Raw genomic sequence first — 27,892 nt, 5'->3', positions numbered from 1 at the left:
AATATGTTCACATTTGTGAAGTGCGTGGAATGATTCCATCTGCGTAAATGGGCAATAAATTAGTTTCAAAGAGTTGCATTAAAACTCGCAAGTTTTTGCACGATTTATCGTACATTTAAAAGTCATATTTCTTAATTTAATGCATGCGATCTTAAATATCCAATCAAATATACATTGAATGCGTTTGTTCGGTTTTACCTATTTTATAGACAAAATGGCAAGCTGAGCATTTCGCAGAGTTGTATGTGAGAGCAAGGAACGACAACTCTGCGTGGAGATTGGTCATAACAAATATTCGGCGTGTTTAGTTCAACGCGATACGACCTTTAACCTTTCGAGAAGCGTCCAACATGGCGACCGAACTGGTGCGATCAATCTTAGGGTCGGCGACTGAATATCTCGCAGTAGTTGGTGCCATTTCGGCCTCCTACGTTGCTTTGAAATTTAGTATTACTATTTTGAATTGGATCCAACTTTATGTTTTTGGAAAATGTCGTGATGTTGGTGTTAAACTCAGATCGTATGGGCAGTGGGCAGGTATGGGCTTATTTTAAGTTCAAAGGTTACACACAACTTATACGTCTATGGCTCAAATAAATTGTGTCAATGCCATTGCGTATATTTTACCCGCACATAATTTATTTTTGATTGCTTATTACGATCATTATGATCAACACATTAAATCCAGTATCAATTTCAAATGATGTGGCTACAAGTACCAGTACCAGACAATCACCTGTGAAAGAAAAAAGCGCTGACTGATCTTTAAATCAAATGAGCTTGATTTGGGGAAGTTGGGCTGGGTCATGCTCGATTGGTCATTGTCAGCTTAGGCACTACTAAACAGTATCCTGGGACTCTTTAGTATACTAGAATCAACCCGGGGCTCTAAACTTATACTCAAACATCCTCCGCTAATATTAGGTTGTGCCAGAGTTTTTTTCCCGACAAAAATCTCATGTTGTAAAATCTTACAGCTGAACACCATGAAACAGTGTTGTTTTTGTCAATCAATGAGTTCTGATTACAAAGCAAAATTTGCTTTGAACAAAACCTGCCTCGACATGCTATTGAGGTTTGATAATCATACATGCCAGACGTCCCGATCTTGGCGTGACAGTTCTGCTTTTGGGGGTGTTTCTCCTGGTGTTCCGATGTGACACAATTTGCCCTGACATTCATAAAAACGACAAACATTCTATAACATCACACTAAAATTAGCTATTTAGACACCGTCGTGCTAATTTAATTGCCATCGCTAATCCCTTTATTGCCCCTATTAACAAGCTAAAGAAACTTCAGCGTACAGTTTATATAGTTTTGACATACCTGTACTCTGAAGCCAACCCCGTATGGAAAGTCAACCAGAGTCGTAACATATTTATGTCACGCTATAAATCAGAGAATGCTCATTTTCTTGGATACATTTCTACATATATTGGTGAATGAATATAAATTACTGCATCAAGGAATATTTTAAGGTTCAAATGTCTCAAAATTATCTTACTTATGTTTGGTGGATTATAAGACTGATTTCAGTGTGAATCAGGCAGTTTTAAATAATATTTACTTTGAGTTTGTATTTACACTACAATTTGTTTACAAAACAAGCCAGAATAATCTGAAATACTGGGAAATGTCATTTGAATTTGAAAACACTTGAGCACATGGTATGTTACTAAAAAATAGAAATAACGTCATATGACCGTGAAATCTTGGGAGATTCGCATTTCAAGAATGTCGGTCACATCGCTGTTTTTCTCGATATATAAGAGCAGAATATATTAATTTGAAATGTTTAAGATAGTATTTTGTGAAAGAATATATCAGTTAAATGTGAAAAATGTCAATCTTTCCGATCAAGTGGTTAATTTGGGCCAATAACTGCATTTAAAAGCTGTTATGGACCGGTCTTTGTTAACTGTAAACTTTTCGTGAATTTCTGGTTGACTTTTCTAATGGGGTTGGTCCATAACTGTAAAGTCGCGCCGGTCAAAAATCATAAAAAGCGACATTTAAAGTTATGGTAGTCAGAACTACCTATTAACAAACCTTATCTACTAGTCGAGTGATCCAGTGTTGTTTTTGACACCTTATCAGCGATTTATCGGCGAAGTACTGATTTTAACAGGCATTCACACCATGGTGTTTTTTATGATAGGGGTCTCTTATTGCTAGCGAGAGATGCATCGAACGTAGTGTATTAAAAGCAGACTGCTTTTGTATTTCATGGCCAAAATCAAGTCCAAAGATACTATTACGCAGTATTCTGTGTATTATACCACCTGAGGCTTAAAAACCCATCAAAACACCAGCTTTGTATTATCGGTTAGCGCTCGATTTTTTCGATATACTAAATAAAAAAAATTGAGCGCTAGCCGATACATATTGATGTTTGACATAAATTTACTTTCGTTTTTGACCGATTTTCAGAAAATAATTTATACATATTGCATCAATCTAAATTTAGAGTTAATTGATGATTGGTTGAATGAAAACAGTGCTTGATTCGCGCACATAGCGTTGAATGATTACACATGCATCTGTCCCAAATTGAACTCAAATAGTGGCAGGCTCCAATTTCAGGTTATGGATTCATCCACATAGTGCACATAATTTACTTCTGGAAAATGGAGAACATCTGTGTTCATAAACTCGTACACACATTTATTGTAAAAACTTGCCAGAAATAATGCGCTTTTTTAAGTAATAAACAGATTAATGACTACAGTAAAGGTGGCATGATTGATCCTTTTAGGTGTCCCGCTTTTTGGTCAAATGTCCCGACTTTTTTTAATGGAATGTCCTGATTTGGACCTGAAAATGTATGGCATGTGTGTTGATAATATAAGGGCAATTTAACAGAATATTGCATAAATATGAACATAATTAATTAGAAAAAATGAGGCAGAGCTGACAACAAACAATTTAGTGTTAGTATTGTTAGGTATGTTTTAGTATATTTTCCATACCTCAGTCCTGGGGTACATTTAAGTATACTTAAAGAGTACTCTGGGTACTTTTAAGTAGTACCCGAGCCATCAACGACAAATTTATTGAGCAGCCTTACTCACTTGGTAGAGCACTGAATTTAAATCCAAGTTGGTTTAACTTATTGGTAAGGAAATGTTTATATGGCCATTCATCTCATGGCTGCTGTGATACAATGAAATATTTTTGATTTGTGAAATGCCTTGTCTCTGTATTTAATGAGAAGTATGAAAACATTTAACATCATGAGAAAAGTGAATACATTTCTCAGGTTAACTTGGAATTTTGAGTAAATTTCATGATTTTGTAGAAATAAAAAAATGTAATTCTCTTGAAATGAGGGGCGTACATTGTATTACCGGTATGTGACCCTCGGCCTCCTCAACAGGGAATAAATGCCTTACTTTTGACTAGCTTTCTTTTATACTCTTGTAGTTGTGACGGGTGCTACAGATGGCATTGGCAAGGAGTATGCCAGGCAGCTGGCTAAATACGGCATCAACATAGTGCTGATCAGTCGCACACTTAGTAAACTGCAAGATGTTGCCAGCGAAATTGGTAAAATTCGAAATTGAATCTTTATTATATCTGCATTGTGGAATATTTACAGGGTGGCCTTTTTCTAGAATTGCCATCAAAATAATAATAACGAAACTTAAGTATTCAGACTATTTTTATAGTAAAATAATTAAAATAAAACTCGTAGAATAAAAATAAATTATGCCTGCCTTGGGCTTGAACCCTTGACCCCTCAAAGCACATGATAGCTCTCTCCCATAACTCCATACAGACTTTTTCTTTGATGTGATTAGTTCAAGCGCTATGTTGGTGATACATGTTTTTGCATACACAAAATTAAACATAAACCATGTTTACGTTCAAAAGTCATGAACAGTGTTTGGAAAAAAAAGTTTGTGTAAGGTAGTTTGTTCCTACTAGTTACACATAAACACAATGTTTGGTTTTGCATCAATATGATTAAACATGACTTGTTGTATACTATTAAACTAAAGTTAACATTCGTGAGACAAATTTATCATGCATTTGCCTGAGATTGCGAAAATATTTAAAATGTTTACATTAAAATGGTATGTACTCGCTTAAAACCTAATACTTTTATTGAAATGATAGAAATGGTATAGAAATAACAGTTGATCATCTTGCCAATATATATAGAAAAGAATTCTTGGTACAGTTAGAGTTGATAAATCTAATTTAAAACATTTATAAAATACATCTAACATCTTTGATACCATTTATTATTATTTTAATCTTACAGAAAATACATAAGTCTTCATGATCTTCTCCCTGAAATGGGTGTTTGTTGTTTTAGAAATGCTGTTTTCATAGACAGTACCATTATACATTGTATATGGGGTCATTTCATGATCTCAAGAAGCATTTATTATCCCCCGCCATAGGCGGAAGGATATTGTTTTGGCATTGTCCGTCCGTCCGTCTTTCCTTCCGTCCGGAGCCATATCTTGGAATTGCTTTGTAGCAGATTTCATTGAAACTTGGTATGAGTATATATATGGATAAGAGGATGATGCACGCCAAATGGCATTGTACACCATCTGTTAATAACGGAGTAATGGCCCTTTGTATCTTAAAAAAATGCTTTTTTGAGTGTCAAATATAACACTTATGTGTCCAGAAGCATATTGGTGAGGTATATCAATTCAATGAATTTTCTCGTTTACATACTACCAGACTAGTTAATGTGTTTGCAGTCAGGACACATTTTAGGTCTGATACAGTGTAAGAATAATTTTTATTGCGAATTAAATGGAAAATTTTGTAAACAGGCATATGGTATGATAAAGCTTCAGAATGAAAACAACATACATGTGTATTTATATCGGTGTTTATAAAATACGAATGTTGAAGTGCACACATTTCAAATGAATCTGCTTGATCCAAAGTGTTTAATTATATAATAATTACAACTTCTGTCACATTCATAGGAATGCTGCATTCTGAGATGATAATTTGTTTATGTGATCGGTTTTTCATTTTCCAATGAACCCACTTCATTGCAAATTTAAACATGAATACTAGGCTGAGTCTTCGTGGCGCTACTTTCAGGTCATTAACAAGTTGCCAAAATGATGTTACGTTTTGCGGGAAACTTAATGGCGCTGTTTCTTATTGGTCAATAGCAAAATAACGTTATACTTTTTGCGCAAACTTCACCGATATACTCGTTTGACGGAGATGAAACCTAAACTGAAAATAGATTCATACGCTAGATTAAAAATGACTTTTATGACCCTTACCTTGATAGAATTTCAGCTTTAAGATCATTTTGTGTGGTAATTATAAGAATTGAATAGGCTATTTCCTCATTTCATCCGTGTATGAACTGTCAGGAAAAATACACCTAATAATGCTGTCGGCGTTTATGCAAATTAGGCGTAATTTTCCTTACACTTCATACACCGATGAAATGCAGAAAAATGCTATTCAATTCTTAATTATCGTGCATGACATTTTCACGGACTCTAGATGAGATATACGCTCGGTGGCCATTTGGTATAAATTCAAGCTGTGTGACAATTTCAGAGTCAAGTTTCCGTGTGAAGACCAAGGTCATAGCAGCTGACTTTTCACTGGGCACATCCATCTATGAAAACATCAGGTCCCAACTTCAAGGCATGGAGATAGGCATTCTAGGTGGGAAAAGCTAGATCCCAGTCTGTCAGTTTGTTTTGATTCATTTGGCCACATTTGATCCCTTTCCCACTCAGAATCAAAGTGAAAATGGGTGTGTGCAAACAACGTAAAACCAGAACAGCCTGCGAGCAACTCACAGTCTGTTCATGTTTTTTATTCTGTTTGCTGCTCATCAGTATCTAAGGGTTGGAAGAAATGAAACTTTTAAAACTTGAATCTAGTAAGAAAGATCTTCTTAGGGACTAATAATGCGTCAAAATACGTATCTAAGTGGTAAAGGGTTAAATACAGCTATTAATCATATTAATAGTAAGAACAGGGATTTTTAGGGGGCTGTTTTGATAGCCAAAATTAACAATTGGCCTGGCTATAACCCCAATTGCAATCTTTTCCTCCCAAATCCAGTATCAAAATCCCAAATGACATTTAGAAATAGAGCTGGTAAGTATATGATATAAATAGTTTGGAGATGTGATATCCATTTATGTGATATCTTAATGTTTAGTATTTTCTGTTTTGTTTAAGTTTTATCATTACTTGTTTCAAAGTTATAAATATATCAATAATACAATTAAAAGTAAATTTGTATGGGTAAAAGTCATAATTTTAAAATGGCGAGAAGATACAAACATTGTTTTGTTGTAGACTAAGTTGGCTTTAGTGTGTTTGCTAATAAAATTTTAAGTTAACAAAAGTGTTGTTGCCTGTTCTTTTCTCTCTTCGTTAACCTTATTAAAAATGCTTACTTTGTGTTCTAAAATACTAAATTGGATCTGAAGTAACAATTTCTTGACTTACTATTTGAATTTCCTAAAATTTGTGCAATTAATTCTTCTTAATTCCGTTCCAGTTAACAATGTTGGGCTGTCATATGATTTTCCGGAGTTCTTCCTTGATATTAGTGAAAGAGAAAAGGTAAGCAGGTTTGTTGTGTAAGTATTATATCATTCATATGTGTAAGAAAATATGTTTGATATGCTGTTGAATGAAATGAGAGTATTTTTTGCATAGAAAAATCTGAATAAGCTACTTGTGCAAGCCACTGCACAGAATTTGTAATTAAGTAGCCTCAAAATGTATGAAATTCTGAGTTATTTTATCAACCAGTATTTAATCATGTAATTGCTAATTATTTTTAATACAATTTCTGTTGTATTATTTTTTCAGTTGTTCATGAACCTTCTACACGTCAACTGCACATCTGTCACCATGGTAATAGAAAGATAAAGCGGGAATCTTTCATGGTCAAATTTGCCTATATAATTTGAGATTTAAAATTGATAGGACTAATATTAACCTTAAATAGTATTGCTGTTCACTATTAGTATTACTAGGAAATTAATATGCACAAATGGTTTTGTCTATATAGCTTAAGATCAAATACTTCTTTATAATATTTAAGAAGCAAACATAACTTGGATCGATATAAGTTTTGGGATTGCAAATCTTTTTTGGCAGAAGAGAAAAATATTCATAGAAATAAAAACAAAAAAATCCCAGGTTAATTCTCTTTACAAACAATTAATTTGAGACAATTTAGCTTTTAGCTCACCTGATTGCCGAGGTGAGCTTTTGTGACCGGTCTTTGTCTGTCGTCAGTCGGTCAACATTTGTTCGTAAACTCTCTAGAGGGCACATTTCTTTTCCGATCTTCATGAAACTTGGTCAGATGCTTTGTCCAAATAATATCTTGGTTGAGTTCGAAACTGGGTCATGCCGGGTCAAAAACTAGGTCACTAGGTAAAAAAAAAGAAAAACCTTGTAAACACTGTAGAAGTCACATTTCATGCCCAATCTTTATGAAACATTGTCAAAATGTTTGTGTTAATGATATGTTGGTTGAGTTCAAAAGTGGTTCTGGTCCATTGAAAAACATGGCCGCCCGTGGTGGGGGCAGTTTTCCTTATTTGGCTTAGAGATACCTTGTAAACACTCTAGAAGTTACAATTTTTGCCAAATCATCATGAAAGTTGGTCAAAACATTGGTTTTATTGATATCTCGGACGAGTTCGAAAATGGTCCAGATTGGTGAAAAAACATGGCCGCCAGTGGGTGGGGCATTTTTCTCTATATGTATATAGTGAAAACATGTGAACACTAGAAGGCGCATTTTTGGTCCAATTTTCATGAAATTTGGTCAGAACATTTGTGACATTGATGACCCCTATTGATTTTCAGGTCACTAGGTCAAAGGTCAAGGTCACAGTGACTCGAAATAGTAAAATGGTTTCCGGATGATAAATCAAGAATGCTTACACCTAGGATCATGAAACTTCATAGGTACTTTGATCATGACTGCCAGATGACGGCTAATGATTTTCAGGTCACTAGGTCAAAGGTCAAGGTCACAGTGACTCGAAACAGTAAAATAGTTTCCGGATGATAACTCAAGAATGCTTATGCCTAGGATCATGAAACTTCATAGGTACATTGTTCATGACTGGCAGATGACCCCTATTGATTTTCAGGTCAGAAGGTCAAAGGTCAAGGTCACAGTTACTCGAAATAGTAAGATGGTTTCCGGATGATAACTCTAGAATATTTACGCCTAGGATCATGAAACTTCATAGGTACATTGATCATGACTGGCAGATGACCCCTATTGATTTTCAGGTCACTAGGTCAAAGGTCAAGGTCTCAGTGACTCGAAACAGTAAAATGGTCTCCGGATGATAACTCAAGAATGCTTACGCCTAGGATCATGAAACTTCATAGGTACATTGATCATGACTGGCAGATGACCCCTATTGATTTTCAGGTCACTAGGTCAAAGGTCAAGGTCACACTGACTGAAAATAGTAAAATGGTTTCTGGATTAATACTCAAGAATGCTTACGCCTAGGATCATGAAACTTCATAGGTACATTGATCATGACTGGCAAATGACCCCTATTAATTTTCAGGTCACTAAGTCAAAGGTCAAGGTCACAGTGACTCGAAACAGTAAAATGGTTTCCTAATGATAACTCAAGAATAATTAGGCCTAGGATCATGAAACTTAATAGGCACATTGATCATGACTGGCAGATGACCCCTATTGACTTTCAGGTCAAAGGTCAAGGTCACAGTGACAAAAAACGTATGCACACAATGGCTGCCACTACAACCGACAACCCATATGGGGGGCATGCATGTTTTACAAACAGGCCTTGTTTTTGTAAGCAAAGTTTGATGTTTGGTAAGGGGTGTCAACTCAAAATAAAGGTCACCAGGTCAAATCTTACAAAAACAAAAACACTCCATATGCCAGAGTTTTGGTTCAATAATGACGAAACTTGACCAGGATGATTGTCTGGAAAATATCTATGTCAAGTTTGACGTTTGGTAAAGATTGAATGAACCGACTCCTCTCAGGTGAGTGAACGAGGGCCATCTTGACCCTCTTGTCTTAATTTAGTCTCAGACACTGATTTCTTATTAATGTATGCTTTGACAAATCCTCTCTTAAGTTAAAGAGGACTAAAATTACTAGCAAAAGCTCTTAAATTATGATTAACCCTTTCCCACTCAGAAGCAAAGTGAAAATGGCTGACGTTATGTGCAAACAGCATTAAACCAGAATAGCTTACAAGTAACTCGCAGTCTGTTCAGGTTTTATGCTGTTTGCTGCTCATCAGTATTTAAGGGTTAGAAATGAAGCCTTTAAAACTTGAACCCAGTAAGGAAGGTCTTAAATTAATTGTAACTTTCTAATGGACTACAAATGCGTTAAAATATGTTTCTAAGTGGGAAAGGGTTTAAATAAGAGCTGAGGTATACAAGTGTGTATTTTCATAGGTAAAGGTGTATGCCTTCCACTGTTTTGGTTCATACCAATGCCAGACACACTTGAAAAGCTCAGAAAAATCCAGCACTTCGTCCTAGAACAGCTTTTGTTATACTTATGGTCTTCTAATTGCATAATGATATCTTTGTTTTGAATTCATCAGAACTATGGCAGCTTGTTAAATAAGAAATTGTGCATACAAGTACATGTACAAGTATTTTCGATATAAAATCAGAACTTTTTATCAGAGCATAATTGATTTTGCATTTAGAAAAGATTGTATTTACAGGTATGACTCTTTAACGTAAAGAATATTCATATCTTGAAAGAGTTAAACTGATTATGCAGCATTTTTCCCTTTTCGTTGGGAGTGGTACCAATACAGATCAGACTTGGGTAAAAAGTGTGGTTGTCATTCCAACCTGGACATTTAAATCCTCTCTGCAAAAACTGCTTGAAACAATCAGTTACAATAAACAATCTGTTAAGCAATCTTTTAATGAGGTTAAATAGATTTTATTAATGGATTATTACTTTTTGTGATTTCCTTTGTTGTTGTTTTGTCAGATGATTGTGAATTTATTATATTAAAAAAAAAGAAAAAAAAAGAACATTGGATTGGGTGGGTTCTTTATAATTTAGGTAAACAAGTTTATGTTGAGTCACCTGCAAATAATTATTTTGTAATTACAGATGAGCAGTATAGTAATGCCAGGCATGGCTCAGCGAAAGAAGGGTTTGGTGATAAACATAGCCTCTGCAGCAGGGAACATGCCCACCCCACTGTTGTCTGTGTATTCTGCATGCAAGGTGAGTGGCGGTAAACGATCAAACATAGCCTCTCAGTTCTCCTGCAAGGAATATACAGCAGGCTGCCACTCCAAGGCTGCCCACCCTGCCCTATGGAACCCTGCCATGCCCTAATTTTTATATAATCCCATTATTATACTTCAACATGTTGTATTTAAAGTTTAAATCAATAAGCTAATGTTTTAAGAATATATATGTGCGTTGCTCTGTGAAAGGGGGGGTTTAATGCTTGTGCGTAGTGTCCTCCCTGATTAGCCTGTGCAGTCCGCACAGGCTAATCAGGGACAACACATTCCGCTTTATGATATCTTTTGTTTACAGAGAGTCTCTTAGCAAATATCCAGTTTAGACAAAGTATTGTCCTTGACTAGCCTGTAAAGACTGCACAGGCTTATCTGGGACGACACTTTACGCACATGCATTAAACCCCCTTTTTCACAGGGTGGCTCGTGTGCTTAAATGATCCTGTATATGCCTTAGGGAAAATAATTACGACTGATACCGAGTTATCCATATAAATATCCTCCCAGAGACTGTAGTAATTTATTCTGAGCAGTCCTTCGCGTTATAAAGCTGAGAGTTTAATTATTGCCACTTATATGACTGAATGCCCTGAAGAGCACCCTTCATTTTTGCCTCTGTTTTCCTACATTGTCATTGACGACTGTCACTAATGCTGTTTGTTTTGTTTTCATGTAAAAATATAACAAAGTTTTTAACAGTCTTGTGTAGTAAGCCCCACAACTCTTTTTATGCTCCCCCAACATTTTTTGGGGGGAGCATATCGTCGCCGCTTCGTCCGTCCGTGTGTCCGTCCGTCCGTCCGTGCACAATTTTTGTCTGGGCTATTTCTCAGCAATGTTTCAACATGTCCATTTATAGAACTGATTCACCTCGTTTTTCTGACATTTATTCGACACGTAATGCGCTTTAACAAATTTTCGTTGAATTAATTACGCACACTTGTAAATGTTTCGTCCGATAATCGATAGTTAGAAGACTGATGATGGCAACCGGCCGTGATCCTCGTGGACAACGTGAATTTCATGCATAATTCCGTCAAAACATTTATTTGACTTGTAAAGTGTGTAAACAAATTATCGTTGAATTTATAACGCAATGGTTAATATTTGTTGAAATCTCAAATGGGAATAATTAAATTTGTAATCCGAAACCCATTACCGTAAGTCGATGTTAACGCGTTTTTAATCCGAAACACACTTCCGAATGTAAATGTTACCGCAACGTTAAATATTTTTGCTTCAAATTAGCAGTGCAATTAATTAAAAAGAGCGCGAAAATTATACAGCATATACAACGTCGCGTCTATTGCATACAAATGGCGTGTATTGAGCGTTTTAACAAGCACACAACAGGTCAGGGGATTGACGCATATTCAGAGGCAATATTTCATCAAATCTATAAAAAGTCACTTAAAAAATGGCAAGGTTTGTGTTAAAGAAATAACTGAAAGCTTTTATCGTAAATATTTCCCAGAAAGAGATTGATAAAAACGGAATAAACGGGATTATCGGGTAATAAATAGAAACTTGAAAAATAGTAAGTATACAGTAATAAGAGTCGGGTTGAAACGGATCTATTGGGGAATCTTTCGAGTCGGGATTTTACAATCTGTGCGGAAAGGTTTTAAAAGAATTAAACAATATAAAAAAATATATTTTTAAATGACTGGGGGATTTTTTTGAAGAGTCATAGCGCACCAAATGGAATCTTTTGACGCTGTTTTTCTTTGAGTTATAACGCACCACAGAACGTGAATTGACACGTTAAATTTAACGGGACACCCCTCCCGAACCTACCCCCGGGGCGCCTGAACAAATTCCTGGGGAAGGCACTGTAACTGTACATATAGTGCAATTCTTGTCCGGGCTATTTCTCAGCAACTAATGACTGGAATTCAATGAAACTTTATGGGAAGCTTCACTACCAAGAGGACATGTGCATATTATCAGCCGGTTCTTGTCGGATGATTTTATACAGACTTATGGCCCTTTGAAATTTTCCATTAACTGTACATATAGTGCAATTCTTGTCTGGGCGATTTCTCAGCAACTAAGGACTGGAATTCAATGAAATTTTATGAGAAGCTTCACTACCAACAGGAGATGTGCATATTATCAGCCAGTTCTCGTCGGATGATTTTTCACAGAGTTATGGCCCTTTGAAATTTTCCATTGTACATTTAGTGCAATTCTTGTTCGAGCTATTTCTCAGCAACTTATTACGGGAATTCAATGAAACTTTATGGGAAGCTTCACTACAAACAGGAGATGTGCATATTATCAGCCGGTTATGGTCGATGATTTTTCACAGAGTTATGGCCCTGAGAAACTGTACATGTAGTGCAATTCTTGTTGGGGGCTATTTCTCCCCAACTACTGACTGGAATTCAATGAAGCTTTATGGGAAGCTTAACTACCTTGAGGAGATGCGCATGTTATTTGTGGGTTCTGGTTAAATTATTTATTTAGAGACTTATGGCCCTTTGAAATTTTTAAATTGCTAAACCATCAAGACGTTTCCTTTTATCTGAATATATAGTGCAATATTGTGACAAAAAAAAACTTTGGGGAGCATCACCCGTCTCCGACGGTTTCTTGTTACAAAAGTTTACAATCTAAACCATAGTTTCCTATAAAAGCATAACACTTTAATCTAGATCATATTTTATATAGCAAGTATGCTTGTAAGTCTTGAGGGAAGAAAGAACCCTACTAATGTTGAGTTCAACAAGTCATTTTTCAGGTTCACAAAAAAGTTTTAAAAAACAAAATCTATTGTACATATTGACAACTCGGCTGCAAATTGTTTAGCATAAATGTTTAACAACAATGTCTTGTGTGTTATGTTTTTCAGGTGTATGTGAGATACCTGTCTGAATGCTTAAACCATGAATACAGAAACAAGGGCATTGAAGTCCAGGTGTGTATTCAAGAAATAGGTGGTGGTCCTTAACCCTTTCCCACTCAGAAGCAAAGTGAAAATGGCTTTGTGCTGTTTGCTACTCATCAGTATCTTAGGGTTGGAAATGAAGCCTTTAAAAGTGATATTATGGGCATCTAACAGTTTATAGGTGTCTATCGCAAACGTTTATTTTTATGCCCCCCCTTCGAAGAATGGGGGTATATTGTTATGCACATGTCAGTCCGTCTATCCGTCCACCAGATGGTTTCCGGATGATAACTCAAGAACGCTTATGCCTAGGATCATGAAACTTCATAGGTACATTGATCATGACTATCAGGTGACCCCTATTGATTTTCAGGTCACTAGGTCAAAGGTCAAGGTCACGGTGACTCGAATCAGTAAAATGGTTTCCGGATGATAACTCAAGAACGCTTACGCCTAGGATCATGAAACTTTATAGATACATTGATCATGACTCGCAGATGACCCCTATTGATTTTCAGGTCACTTAGTCAAAGGTCAAGGTCACTGTGACTCGACACAGGAAAATGGATTCCGGATGATAACTAAAGAACTCTTACGCCTAGGATTATGAAACTTCATAGGTACATTTATCATGACTCGCAGATGACCCCTATTGATTTTCAGGTCACTAGGTCAAAGGTCAAGGTCACGGTGACTCAACACAGTAAAATGGTCTCCGGATGATAACTCGAAAACCCTTAAACCTAGGATCATGAAACTTCATAGGTACCTTGATCATGACTGGCAGATGACCCCTATTGATTTTCAGGTCACAAGGTAAAAGGTCAAGGTCACAGCGACTCGAAACAGTAAAATGGTTTCCAGATAACTTGGAAGTGCTTTGGCGAATTTCATCGAAACTTGGTATGAGTATATATATGGATAAGAAGATGATTCACGCCAAATAGCATTGTACACCATCTGTTTATAACGAAGTTATGGCCCTTTGTATCTTGAAAAAATGCTTTTTTGTGTCTAGAGCCATATCTTGGAAATGCTTTTGCGGAAGTGTGAAAGGAACCTTTTCACATTTGATAAATTGACAAAATCAAACCAATTGTTTCAGATTTGCAGATTTTTATTTTTTTAAATTCAAAGAATTAATAATACTGTGCATTTACTGCTCTAAAATATCCATTATATTCATCTTTCGACAATCTAATAATCTGAAAATAATAAAGCGTTTTAAATGAGTAATGATGGAATAATTTGGATTTGAAGAGTTCTGTTGTTATGGTTGTATTTTGTAACATTAAAAAGATTGCTTATATAAAGTATAAAATACATCCCTCGCTATACATATCAACACGGATAGCCGAGTGGTTTCAGCGCTTGACTTTTACTCCAAGGGTCAGTGGTTCGTGCCAGATAGGGATTAATTTCTATGCCCCCAGTAGGGTGACATATAGCAGTTGAACTGTCTTTCAGTCCGTCTGTCTGTCTGTCAGTCTGTGCGTCCGTCCGAAAACTTTAACATTGGCCATAACTTTTGCAATATTGAATATTTGATATTTGGCATGCATGTGTATCTCATGGAGCTGCACATTTTGAGTGTTGAAAGGTCAAGGTTATCCTTCAAGGTCAAAGATAAAAGAAATCACACCAGCGCAGTAGAAGGCATTGTGTTTCTGGCAAACACAGTTCTTGTTTTTTCTTTCTTTACTTTTATTCTTGTTTTGTACTGGCCCTTTTCATTTCCATTGTTTACACTTGTCAATTTAAAAAATTTAATGAGCAACTTTGAAACATGCAAAAATCTGTGAGCAAGTCCCTTAAATCATAATAAAACTTTTTGAAAATATAAGAATCATAACTGAGTGTCTTAGAATCTTGGCAATTTTATTTTCTGCTTATTGCAAGTTTTTGCTGACATGTATATCTTAGATGAATTTAAAAAATGCTATCTAAGTAAAATACTTTATTGGAAAGATGAATATGTTCATGAAAAAAAGAAAACTTCTTTTGTGAAAAATATTAATGAAACACATTCTCTATAAGTGTTTATGCACTGAATCTTAGTGATGATGTAGAGAAACAAATGATTACAATCCATGACAATTATAATTTAGTAAAGACTTAGGAACAGACAACATGGAACCTGCTGCCACTTTGTCAAACAATGAGTCTGACAGAATCTGAACGTCAGCAGGGCTTTTGCTGGGTTGTTTCTTTTTATCGCCTCTTTTCTCAAACTTTCGCATTTGGCGACTATTGCGAATGGCAGCAGAAGCCCTGGTCTGGCAGACTATTGTCACATCTGTCAGACAACAAAATCTTACAAAGAAGAGGAAGTTTATGCGATAATACTACTTAATTTATTTGACCTGAGCACACCATAAGCTCATGGTGTCTTTTGTGATCTGTACGATATCCTTGTCAGCATTTACCTTGTTAGTACTCACAAATTACTGCCAAATAAACTGTACAGTCTTCATGAAAATTGGTAAAAAAAAATCTTCAATAACATCTCCGCCTAGTTTAAAACTGGGATATGTGGAGTCAAAAACTTAGTCTCTAAGCTTATAGGAAAGGCTTTTGAAAACTCTAGAAGTCATATTTTTTGTCCGTCATAAAACTTGCTCTGACAGTATATTTGTTCTATGATGTCATAGCTGAGTTTAAAAGTTGTTCAGGTTCATAAAGTAATATGGCTGCAAAGGGTAATGTTATGTTCCTTTTTAGCTCACCTGAGCGATAGCTCGAGGTGAGCTATTGTGATCACTCAGCGTCCGGCGTCCGTCCGTCCGTCTGTCTGTCTGTAAACAATTTGTAAACATCTTCTTCTACTAAACCATTGAGCCAATTTCAACTAAATTTCATGTGGAGCATCCCTAGGTCATGGGACAAAAGAATTGTTAAAAAAAAATTGATCACATAACCAAGATGGCCGCCATGACCATATATGGTAAAAACCTTAAAAAATCTTCTTGTCTGAAACCGCTCATCAGATTTTCAAAAAATTTCACAGGGATGACCTTTGAAGGCTCCCCTGAAAAAGTTGTTCAAAAAAATTTGATTCGTCAAAAAACATGGCCGCAGGAGCTCGTTGAACTTTGCATGTTTATTCGTTTTTGCCTATTTTGTGAAAACTTTCAAAAATCTTCCACATTTTTTTGTCCGATCCTTTCCAAATTTGCACAGTGTCTTTATATCAATGAGAACACAAACCCTACAAAAAATGAGCATTATTGGTCCATGAAGTATAGAATTACCTCCCCTTGAATTGAGAAAATGGTGTTTATGCAATAAAGTCCAAATTTTTCATCCAATTCTTTCCAAACTTGTAAGGATTTAGCATGGTTCAAACAAGGGAAACAACTACGGTTTATGCATGTTCTTTTTATTACAGATTTGCCTCCCTTTAATGCATTCAAAATCTCATTTTACAGCAGAGATTCTAAATCTGACCTGTAAATGAGCCCCATATTTACTGCCAGTGCTAGGTTGCCTTTTCCCATTTGATCATTCTTAAGTGTTGGTCTTGTAATGCTGCTACTGCTTCTGCTACTGCTACTATTACTACTACTACTACTACTACTACTACTACCACTACTACTACTACTACTACTACTACTACTACTACTACTACACCACCACCACCACCACCACCACCATTCACAGTGACAAAAAACGTATTCACACAATGGCTGCTACTACAACTTATAGCCCATATAGGGGTGCATGCATGTTTTACAAACAGCCCTTGTTTCTATGGGATTTTAACCACAACTGTTCATGTTTATCTCCGACACATATTTTTAGGTCACCTGTCATGAAGTGACACGGTGAGCTTATGTGATCGTGTGATGTCCTGCGTCCGTTGTGCGTGCCTGCGTGTGTCCGTGCGTCCGTCCGTCAACAATTTGTTTGTGTAGACAGTAGAGGTCACAGTTTGCATCCAATCTTGATGAAATTTGGTCAAAATGTTTATCTTGATGAAATCCGGTTTTGGATTGTATTTGGGTCATCTGGGGTCAAAAACAAGGTCACTAGGTCAAATAATAGAACAACCTTCTGTAGACAATGGAGGTCACAGTTTTCATCCAATCTTTATGAAATTTGGTCAGAATGTTTATCTTGATGAAATCTGGGTTGGGATTTTATTTGGGTCATCTGGGGTCAAAACTAGGTCACAAGGTCAAATAATAGAAAAACCTTGTGTAGACATTAGAGATCACAGTTTTCATCCAACCTTTATGAAATTTGGTCAGAATTCTTGATGAAATCTGGGTGGGATTGTATTTGGGTCATCTGGGGTAAAAATCTAGGTCAAATAAATAGAAAAACCTTGTGTTGACAATAGAGGTCACAGTTTTCATCCAATATTTATGAACTGTGGTCAGAATGTTTATCTTGATGAAATCTGGATTGGGATTGTATTTGGGTCATCTAGAGTCAGGAACTAGGTCACTAGGTCAAATCATAGAAAAACATTGTGTAGACAATAGAGGTCATAGTTTTCATCTGATCTTAATGAGTCAGGTGAGCGATTCAGGGCCATCATGGCCCTCTTGTTAAAGGTAATTACTGTTACTGTAAACCTGAGATTTGAATTATTGTATACTCAGCCATTTGTGTATGTAAACTACTGATTTCGGCACTCTTCTATCACAAGTAATGAAGTTTTTGTTAGTTCGTACACGGCATAAATTCAAATTCAATCATTTTCAAATTTCATTAAATGTTTAAGTTGCATTTTAATAATGTTGCAAAATTAATAAATGGTCAGTTTAACAGAATGAAGCAAAAATTGTCCAAAGAATTATTCTGTTTATCTTTGTATTGGACGCTTTTCAGTGTATAAACCCATACTTTGTATGCAGCAACATGAGTAAGATACGCCGACCTAATCTGATGATCCCGTCTGCTGAGACTTACGTCAGGTCGGCCCTTGGAACTGTTGGAGTGACAGAGAATGATTGCGGATATTTTCCGCATACCTTGATGGTAAGCTTGTAATATGTTCCTGTATATGTCTGCACATTTTCGTAGTTTTTTTTCTTGCACTTTTATAACTAACAACACTCTTAAAAAAGTTATGCCTCTAGGGAACGTGGCGTCTCATCAGGATCCAAACGGTTTGCTATTCTGATAGTATTCTTTGAAAAAAATCGAGGAAAATGCTAATTTTTGAAATTCAGCAGACGACATTTTAGCAGACGACAAATTTCCCAGCATGCAAAGGGTTTAGATCTCATTTGTGGAAAATGTATATTCTTTTTCCATTGGGAATCGGGCTGTATACCTGTACGCTGTTTTGATGAAAAACCCACTGCTGACAAGTTAACTGTCATTGTTATATAGGATACTTTAATATGAAAAACAACAAATAATTTCATTCATTTAAAAAGTATGGTTTCGGTTTTGAAAATGGCACTTGATTACATGTATATTGATGCAATTATTTATTAAGTAAATGTAGTGAGTGTCTCGTCTGAAAAGGTATAAGCACAACATTCTGTGGTTTTCATGAGTAAACTTATTAGTACCAGTAATAGGGTCTATGTGTTTATAAGAAAATTAAAAAAGACCAACATCTTGAATACCTTGGCAAAATAACCTTGATTGGGGGAATATTAGGGTCACTCTGTTGGTCAATTAATTGCTTTGTTGGTCAATCTGTGGGCATTTTATGTTTTAAAATTGCTTAGCAAATTTCTTTCATATTTCATAACGAAATTATTTGAAACTTGAAATATATATTGCCTCCATGAAATGTAGGTGAGCAAAACACAATTTTCATATGCAGTGATCTTATTTCTGAGTTACTGGTATGTGCCTTTAAACTAGGCAATTGGCATGGCTGCCTTGTGAAGGTTATATGTTTGTGAAGGAAATTACTCAAGTGATGCTATTTAGAAGTGAAATGTTTCATCACATTTAAGAGTAAATTCTCAAGACTTTTCACTTGCAGTGATCCACTTATTTCTCAGTTATGTGCTCTTAAACTTTGTCATGTGCTGCTTGTAACAAATCCTTAACCCTTTCCACTTAGATACGTACTTTCATGCATGTGTAGTCCCTTAGATAGTTATATTTAAGTTTACTAGATAACTCTTACTAGATTCAAGTTTTTAAGCTTTTTAAGCTTCATCTCCAAACCATAGATTATGATGAGCAGCAAACAGCATAAAACCTGAGCAGATTGTGAGTTACTCGCAGGCTGTTCTGGTTTTATGCTGTTTGCACAAAATCATTTTCACTTGGGCTCTGAGTGGAAAAGAGTTATGGCGTATTATAATGTCTGTGACAAAGCTTCAGTTCAATTTTACAGGCAACTGTTACTGATTTTTTTAGTTAAATTGGTAATTAAACACATACTTGTATTATAGCTTTTTGCCACTGATTTATATGCAATAACAATCAAAAAAGGCATTAACAATATTAATTTACCTTTTCTATTGAAAGTAGTCAAAATTAAACTTTTTTATGCCCCGGATCTAAAGATCGCGGTATATTTTTTTGGCCTGTCTCTCTGTCATTCTGTCATCAAAACTTTAACCTTACATTAAAGTTCTGGAATAACTTTTGCAATATTGAACATAGCAACTTAATATTTGGCATGCATGTGTATCTCGTGGAGCTGCACATTTTGAGGGGTGAAAGGTCAAGGTCATCCTTCAAGGTCAAAGGTAAAAAAAACAACAACAAAATCTTTAACCTTACATTTAAGTTTTGCAATAACTTTTTAAATATTGAACATAGCAACTTGATATTTGGCATGCACTTGTATCTCATGGAGCTGCACATTCTGAGTGGTGAAAGGTCAAGGTCATCCTTCAAGGTCAAAGGTCAAAATTTTAAACTTTAACCTTTGTTAAAGTTTCTTCATTACATTTTAAATATTGAAGATAGCAACTTTATATTTGGCATCCATGTGTATGTCATGGAGCTGCACATTTAGAGTGGTGAAAGGTCAAGGTCATCCTTCAAGGTCAAAGGTCAAATATATGGCTTCAAAGTGGCGCAATAGGGGTATTGTGTTTCCGACAAACACATATCTTGTTTTGTGGTAAAATCTGTTTTGTGATATCAGGGATACATTTTTTTTGTAATAAGGATATTAAGTATAATGATGATACACTTATTTCTATATGCTGAATTAAACAGTGTATTTTGCAGGACATGGCAGCTAACCTTCTTCCGCATTTCATTGCACAAAAGATCAATTTCAACACCCTTCTGTCTGCTAGCAAACGTGCAAAAAAGAAAGCTGATGCTAAAAAATCAAGCTAAAAAATATACACTGTAAGTTTTATTCTATAATATTGATGAACTGAACATAATATTTGAAAATGAACTCTTGCAGTACAAACAAGAACAAGATCTATCATTGCTTGTACATTTAGATCTTTAGTGTGATGTAAATTTGTGATTGCTTCAAACCAAGGCTTACAAGAGATGATACAATGTTTCATGAAATAAATAACACATATTAAGATCAGATTTTCAGATTATAACTAACAAGACGAAAAAGCCGTGTTATTTAACATTAGTTTTGTTATGCCCCTTCAGCCCAACATATGGGCACTTTCCAAATACAAAAAAGCTTGAGCAAAATAACAGGGCCTGAATGCATGTTACTATGAATGTTAAATACTTGTTAAATACTTGTTAAATATTATAATAGTGCTGTTTGTTTTGCATTATAGTTTTGGCAGCATATTATGTCATCAAAAACATTTATATATGAGCAGGTATTTTGCTAAAAATTAGGAGATAATATTGATATAAATTTGCAAGAATTATTATTTTAGTTCCAATTAACAATCAAAGCTATGAGAATCTTCCGTGTACTGCTTACAAACATTTAAGTCATGTTAGATTTGCCTCCCTTTCATATTGAGCCATGTCATAACTGCCTCCTTTTTATTTTAGGTTACAACCCACCAAGTCAGAACACAGATAATTAGCATCTTAGGTTATCTATATAAAAAAATACCGATCCACCAACAATTTGTTAAATACATGTATTACTAACACATTTTCTACAAATGGATGAACACTGAGTTTGCTTTTGTATTTTGACATTGTATTCATTTTATTCTGTTTTTGTTTGTCAAAGTATTTAAAAATATGCTGGGTTTTTTTCCTATCGACAAAGCTCAAAAGCTCATAAACACTGCAAGACAATATGTATTTCAAATGTTATTACTAAATAAGTATGATTAGCAGATTTAGGAGATTTGTTGTTAAGAGTGTATTTTCTAGCTTTTTTTAGACAGTAAAAACTTTTTTTTCCATGCCCACATCATGTTTTATAAACAAATTTATAATGAAGGTTTCATATAGAATTTTTTAGCTCACCTGTCACGAAGTGACATGGTGAGCTTATGTGACCGTGTGATGTCCGGCGTCCATATGTGCGTGTGTGCGTGCGTGTGTGTGTCCGTCAACAATTTGTTTGTGTAGACAGTAGAGGTCACAGTTTTCATCCAATCAATGAAATTTGGTCAGAATGTTTATATTGATGAAATCTGGGTTGGGATTGTATTTGGGTCATCTGGGGTCAAAAACTAGGTCACTAGGTCAAATAATAGAAAAACCTTGTGTAGACAATAGAGGTCGCAGTTTTCATCCAATTTTTATGAAATTTGGTCAGATTGTATATTTTGATGAAATCTGGGTTTTGATTGTATTTGGGTCATCTGGGGTCAAAAACTAGGTCACTAGGTCAACAACTAGGTCAAATAATAGCAAAACCTTGTGTAGACAATAGAGGTCACAGTTTTCATCAAATCTTTATGAAATTTGGTCAGAATTTTTATCTTGTATTTCTTTAGCTTCATGAATATCATTTATGTGCCTAACCAGTAGTTGTATTTTTATGCTTGTAGTCTTGTGTGTATGTATGTTTTGAAATAATCTGCCTAAATGGTAGTATTTAATGTAAATCAAAGCATCTTTGTACTGCATGTAAAGTGCCTATATTTTACAAATAAAGTTGTTTAAAAACTGTTCATGGTTTATTTGCCAAAGATAAAAACATGTTTAATATTGATAAGGTTTTGGAATGAAAGCTGTGTATTTTAAAAAGTTTAAAGCATGATTAGATTGTTGTAATATTTTGGTATATAACAGTGTAATGTGTTTGTTATTTCCCTTTTGTAATCTGTTTCATAATGTATCCATAAACTAAACACACTACAATGAAACTGTAATAATATGTAGACAGTTTGTTTCATTTGTAATATGCGGTGTAAAGAGAAAAGCACTATTGAAGAGTTAGTACAACAACAACATTTATTTCAGAAATAAAGCTTACAACAAAGTTTTGTGCACAACGTGCTCATGGTGAGCTATTGTGATCGCCTTTTGTCCGTCGTCCATCGTGCGTGCGTCGTAAACATTTGCCTTGTGAACACTCTAGAGGCCACATTTATTGTCCGATCTTCATGAAACTTGGTCAGAACATATGTCCCAATGATACCTCGAATGAGTTCAAAACTGGGTCATGCTGGGTCAAAAACTAGGTCAAAAAAAAGGAAAACCTTTTGAACACTGTAGAAGTCACATTTGATGCCCAATATTCATGTAACTTTGTCAAAATGTTCGTCTTAATGATATGTTGGTTGAGTTCAAAAATGGTTTCTGTCCATTGAAAAACATGGCACCAGGGGGCGGGGCAGTATTCCTAATATGGCTATAGACACACCTTGTGGACACTCTTAAAGTCACAATTTTTGCCCAAACATCATGAAACTTGGTCAAAACATTGGTTTCATTGATATCTCGGATGAGTTAGAAAATGGTCAAGATCGGTGAAAAAACAAGGCCGCCAGGGGGCAGGGCAGTTTTCTCTATATGTATATAGTGAAAACATGTGAACGCTCTAGAATTCACATTTATGGTCCAATCTTCATGAAATTTGGTCAGAACATTTGTTTCCTAGATACGACAGTTGAGTTTGAAAATGGTTCGGATCGGTAAAAAAACATGGACGCCAGGGGGCAGGGCAGTTTTGCTTATATGGCTATAGTTAAACCTTATTAACACTCTAGGAGTCACATTTATAGTCCAGTCTTCATGAAACTTGGTCTGAACATTTGTTTTTATGATAGCTAGGCTGTGTTTGAAAATGGTTTCGGTCCGTTGAAAAATATGTCCGCCAGGGGGCGGGGCAGCTTTGCTTATATGGCTATAGTGAAACCTTGTTAACACTCTAGAAGTAACATTTATAACCCAATCTTCATGGAACTTGGTCCAGGATTTTTTGTATTGATAGCTTGGCTGAGTTCGAAAATGGTTACGGTTTGTTGAAAAACATGGCGGCCAGGGTAGCGGCAGTTTTCATAATATGACTATATTAAAACCAAACTCTAGTTGTAATGCGGATGTTGGTGCACAATGATGATGATGATGATGATGATGATTATGAACATGATGATACTGGTAATGGATTCAGAAACATTAACAACAACCCAAATATCTAATTATAATTATTGCATTACTCAAATAAAATATTGCCATTACTTATGATTGTTTTCTATATCTTTGCAGAAATTTAACATATTGTTAAAACCAATAAAACAACAAGAAGTGTTGCATATGAATCTTTTTTGACTTTTTATTCACTTATCCTAGGCTACTCTCTATAAAACTGATTTATACCTGTGCCTGCATTGTTGCCAGGTGGTAATTGTGTAACACTCCTGGAAATTGACCTCAATTAACTGGGCACTTTCATCAAAGACCTTTGTGTTGATTTCAGATGGAAAAATAATAGCTTTGTCGCAACGGGTAACAAATGACTGTTTATTTTTTTTTAAACACAAAACTACTGATAACGCTAAATGTATATATCTGCCGAGACAGCAAACCTTTTCTTTTCACAAAACAACGTTAACAACCCTTGTTTCCTGGATATGACGGTTGATTCCAAAAATGGTTTTGATCCATCTAGTAACATGACCGCCGGGGGGGGGGGGGGTCATTTTCCTTATATTTATATACTGAAAAAGCCTGTGAACACTCTTCAAGTCACATTTTTTGGCCAATCATCATAAAACTTGGTCAAAACATTGGTTTTATTGATATGTCGGATGAATTTGAAAATGGTCGTGATCAGTGGAAAAACATTGCCGCCAGGAGATGGGGCAGTTTTCTCTATATTTTATTATTTTCCTAAAATATATTTGTTTTAATCTGGGTATTTACAACATGGCCACCAGGGTGGGTTGGGTAATTTTCTATATAGGCCTATTGTGAATACTTTGGAACACCTTATTTTTAAAGTCAGTCTTGTCATACTAATAATTTGAAATATTTGCTGAAGAGTTTTAATCTTTGTTTCTTTCCATCTTAGTCTCTCAGGTGAGCGACCCAGGGCCCTTTGGGGCCTCTTGTTATATTATTTAACAAAGGATCAAAATCCTAATAGTGTGAGATATGACAAACATCGGTGTTAACTAATAGATTGAATAAAAGCTTAGTATGCTTATGTTTCTGACCTATCTGAAATGCTAATAAATTGTTCAACAAATTGAACAATGTAATAGGAACTGTGATGAAGATATATATATGCCTTTCCTTGTTGAACACTTCGATGAATAGGTCACTGCTGTTGTTCGGCACTGAAGGGCGGGAGCCGTTCTATTGGTCTTGTTGTCCTGCTTATTTTTCTGGGTTTAAGACGTTCAGTCATAGCAATAGTACACTTTTTGTTGCATAATTTAGACATAGAAAATAAATACATACATTTTAATACCATAGTTATTTTGTCTACATTAACCTTTATCATATGCAGTTGTGTACATGTATTAACATTTACTAGCATTAGAGTCAGAGCTCCAGATAAGAGGCGTATCTGCGTATTTACGCATTGAAAAAAATTAAAAAAACGCATTAAAAATCGGCCCAGTACGTAACAAAACGCAATACAAATCCTGGTACGTATTTTAAACCGATTAAAGTGCGTAACCGGTTTTAACAATTAACCAGTTGAGTGTTTAGTGTAAGTTAACCTTTGAATCAAAAGTAAGTAAATCAAAATAAGCTTGTTATAAAAATGGCGGCCATCATGTTTGTGGATCAAAAAAGGGCCGTTTTAAGCGACCAGCGGCTCCTGCGGGAATATTTTTAAAGAAAGTCTGTTCATATCGTCATTTTAAATTCATTCTGTTTGCATTTAATACTATGAATAACAAATGATAATATTTCTAGATTAAACACGCCATTTGTTTTGTCAGTTTTCTGTGGAAACAGAAAATATCCCAGGCCTAAATATTCCTAAATACCTTTAATGGCTTAAACAAAGGAGTAAAATGCGCTTTACCAATAATATCAGGGGGAGAAATACCATTTAGACAAAATCTTATCTAGAACTCTGATTAGAGTGAAGCAATGTAACAAGAATTGAAGCTAGGTATTTTTTTAAGAAAACATGATTCTCAGAATATTCATTTTAATGAATGAACAACAATTTATAATTCTGAAGGCTACGAATATGTTAAGTTCGTTGGGTTATAATTCTTGTTTAAAAAATAAGTAAACTAATAATTTTATTATTTCTACAGCCTGACTTTGTATTGATATATAGTAATAATATCTAATTGAAGCCCATTTTTGTACATACAGTAATGTGTTTTGACATTGCGTTTTCTCTAGATACTTGAAAAATATGGTAATTGTGTTTTTTTAGTTAAACAAGGTAAGAGTTGCAAAGCTTTACATGTCTGGTATAGGATAAATTAACACCACTTAAGGCACTGTTTTGCCTCGTCAATACTAATGCAACTTTATCCAAGTTCACATAATATAACAAGGATAAGATCGTCATTGAAAGCTAAGTGGTAAGTCGGCTTTTTGTTCTAAAGTAACATAAATTGACAGTTTTCTCTTTGGACAATACACTAATATATACACACACACAACGGCAACTCTCCCAACGCCCATCAGTATTCGACCATGGAAAACATGTTTATAAAAACAAAATAGTTTCAAATTTAAAACGTTACTACTACATTGTATTTGAAATATATAACCTTTCTAACAGACTAATTGTTGGTTGGGATGATCTGTTAGCGACTGTGATGTTAGCATCCTCTTCAAGGCCGCGTATATCTTCATAAAAGTTCTGAATGTGATCATCCAACAGAATATTTTAACAAATGTATTTTAAGAGCTTTTGCTTTATTGAAACGTTCTTAATTTTGTTTCATCGCTAGAACAAATGCTGGGCATATTTTTTGTTTGTTTGCTTTTGTTTTTTATGGGGGGGGGTCTAAAGAGCTCATAATTGCAAGGGTATCAGTTTGAAGTGTATGTTCTTAATAAATTAATGTTTGGTGTATCTTAAAACATTTTTTGTCGGGCACCAGTTTTCGTAATGCACTGGCGCTAAGTATTACGTTTAGAAGAATTTCCATTTTCCAGCGTCAAGACAACAAACGCTATCTAAAATGATCCCTTTTTTCTAAAACATATGCATTATTTTCTTAAACACAGGACTGGGTACTGAGCTTCTTACCTCGAATGGTGTGCGTCATATTAGCAGGAGAAATATTCGACCAGATTCGTAAACGGCACCACATATTCAAGGAAGTGTAACTCATGCCAATACTACGATTGTGACCACGAAATACGGAAGGATTATTCTCTCTTGGTTCGAAGTATCTTGGAAATTCGAACGAATAATAGTTGTATGATGTCAATATTTGTGTTGTGACATGGACACAATTACAAACATGGTGGCTTGGTGGAAATTGTCGGAAAAAAATACCAAAGACCGAAACTGTATGGGCCAATTCCCCGTCAGCTTGGAATAATTCTGTGACCGTCTGTTCACTGACAGTATTTTCAGATAAAAAGGTTTCCATCACAGTACACACGTTCTTCTTACAAACTCTTATTTGACTATAAAATACTATGCGTGCTAATGCCTTTAAAAGATGTCAACCAACTTTTTTTCGCGATTGGTTGAGAACTGTAACGTTCAATCTTCAATTGGTACTTAAATTTCTCAAGTTAGCGACCCAGGGTCTTTTAGCATTCTTTTCTATTTATTCTTTATAAATTTTTACTTAAGAAGACTCTAATATATTTTGAGTTAAATATTATAAAAATTGAAATATATTTTTAATGTAATTTTCATGCGGTATTTATAGTTAATCTTTAGAACGAAACTTCTCTTTATTTAATTGAAGTAACTCTTTGTAAATGAATTGTTTCGGACATGTGATGCCAATAGTTCAATAACCTTGGATTATTCGGTGATTTATGTTAGGCCAAAACAAATAAGGTCCGTTTCTGGTCTCCTTGGGAAAAAACAGGGTCGGTAGGTAGGGATTTTTTTTCGGGTACTAAAATGGAAGGCTACTAAAGCTTATAATAAGAAATGCATGTATATATTTGCTTTGTTTGCTTGATATAACATCTTATATGAACGATATTTTTTTGGCGACCCCAATAAAAAGTCGAGGGTCGGCGCCGATTCGGAAGACGCGGTCGGGCGACCGGTAACGGACCTACTTTTTTGGTTTTACGCAAACGTATGAGAGCAATAGTACACAAACGTATGCCAGCGGGCACCATCAATCCAGGTCCCGAAGGACTATCAGATCGTACTTTTTCGATATTTTCGGTCATTTGATTTAACGCTTGTCGTCACAAATAAAATTAAAATCCTAGAAAACAAAAGTAATGCATGTATCGATAATCACCACTTGACATAACAAGACGTCGCGGATTGAATGACCT

General features: G+C 35.3%; 1 protein-coding gene across 3 annotated transcripts; it reads left to right on the top strand.

Annotated features, from left to right (window-relative positions):
- Positions 1–307: 307 nt before the first annotated feature.
- LOC127871957 (very-long-chain 3-oxoacyl-CoA reductase-like) lies at positions 308–27,014 on the top strand. Of its 3 annotated transcripts, XM_052415254.1 has the most exons (10): positions 309–537; positions 3,427–3,549; positions 5,557–5,667; positions 6,518–6,582; positions 6,835–6,879; positions 10,127–10,243; positions 13,121–13,186; positions 17,993–18,142; positions 20,318–20,443; positions 21,074–24,899. In XM_052415254.1, exons 1-9 carry the CDS (start codon positions 351–353, stop codon positions 20,429–20,431), a joined length of 978 nt encoding a protein of 325 aa, XP_052271214.1. In that variant the 5' UTR covers positions 309–350; the 3' UTR covers positions 20,432–20,443; positions 21,074–24,899. The 3 variants fall into 3 exon arrangements, with proteins under 3 accessions (XP_052271229.1, XP_052271223.1, XP_052271214.1); XM_052415269.1 differs by lacking the exons at positions 20,318–20,443; positions 21,074–24,899 and adding an exon at positions 26,642–27,014 and having other exon boundaries at positions 308–537; XM_052415263.1 differs by lacking the exon at positions 20,318–20,443 and having other exon boundaries at positions 308–537.
- The last annotated feature ends 878 nt before the right edge of the window (positions 27,015–27,892 follow it).

This window comes from Dreissena polymorpha, chromosome 1, assembly GCF_020536995.1.
Source record: "Dreissena polymorpha isolate Duluth1 chromosome 1, UMN_Dpol_1.0, whole genome shotgun sequence".
Taxonomy (NCBI): domain Eukaryota; kingdom Metazoa; phylum Mollusca; class Bivalvia; order Myida; family Dreissenidae; genus Dreissena; species Dreissena polymorpha.
Note: the sequence above shows the minus strand (reverse complement) of the source record. Positions and strands in the feature narration are given on the sequence as shown.

What these genes read in the sequence shown, in the direction of transcription:
- LOC127871957 (XM_052415254.1), top strand. Translation starts at nt 351, where the DNA reads ATGGCGACCGAACTGGTGCGATCAATCTTAGGGTCGGCGACTGAATAT. An exon ending in AGATGTTGCCAGCGAAATTG is followed by an intron (nt 3,550 to 5,556) that starts GTAAAATTCGAA and finishes TGACAATTTCAG; the next exon opens with AGTCAAGTTTCCGTGTGAAG. An exon ending in ATTTTCCGCATACCTTGATG is followed by an intron (nt 18,143 to 20,317) that starts GTAAGCTTGTAA and finishes TGTATTTTGCAG; the next exon opens with GACATGGCAGCTAACCTTCT.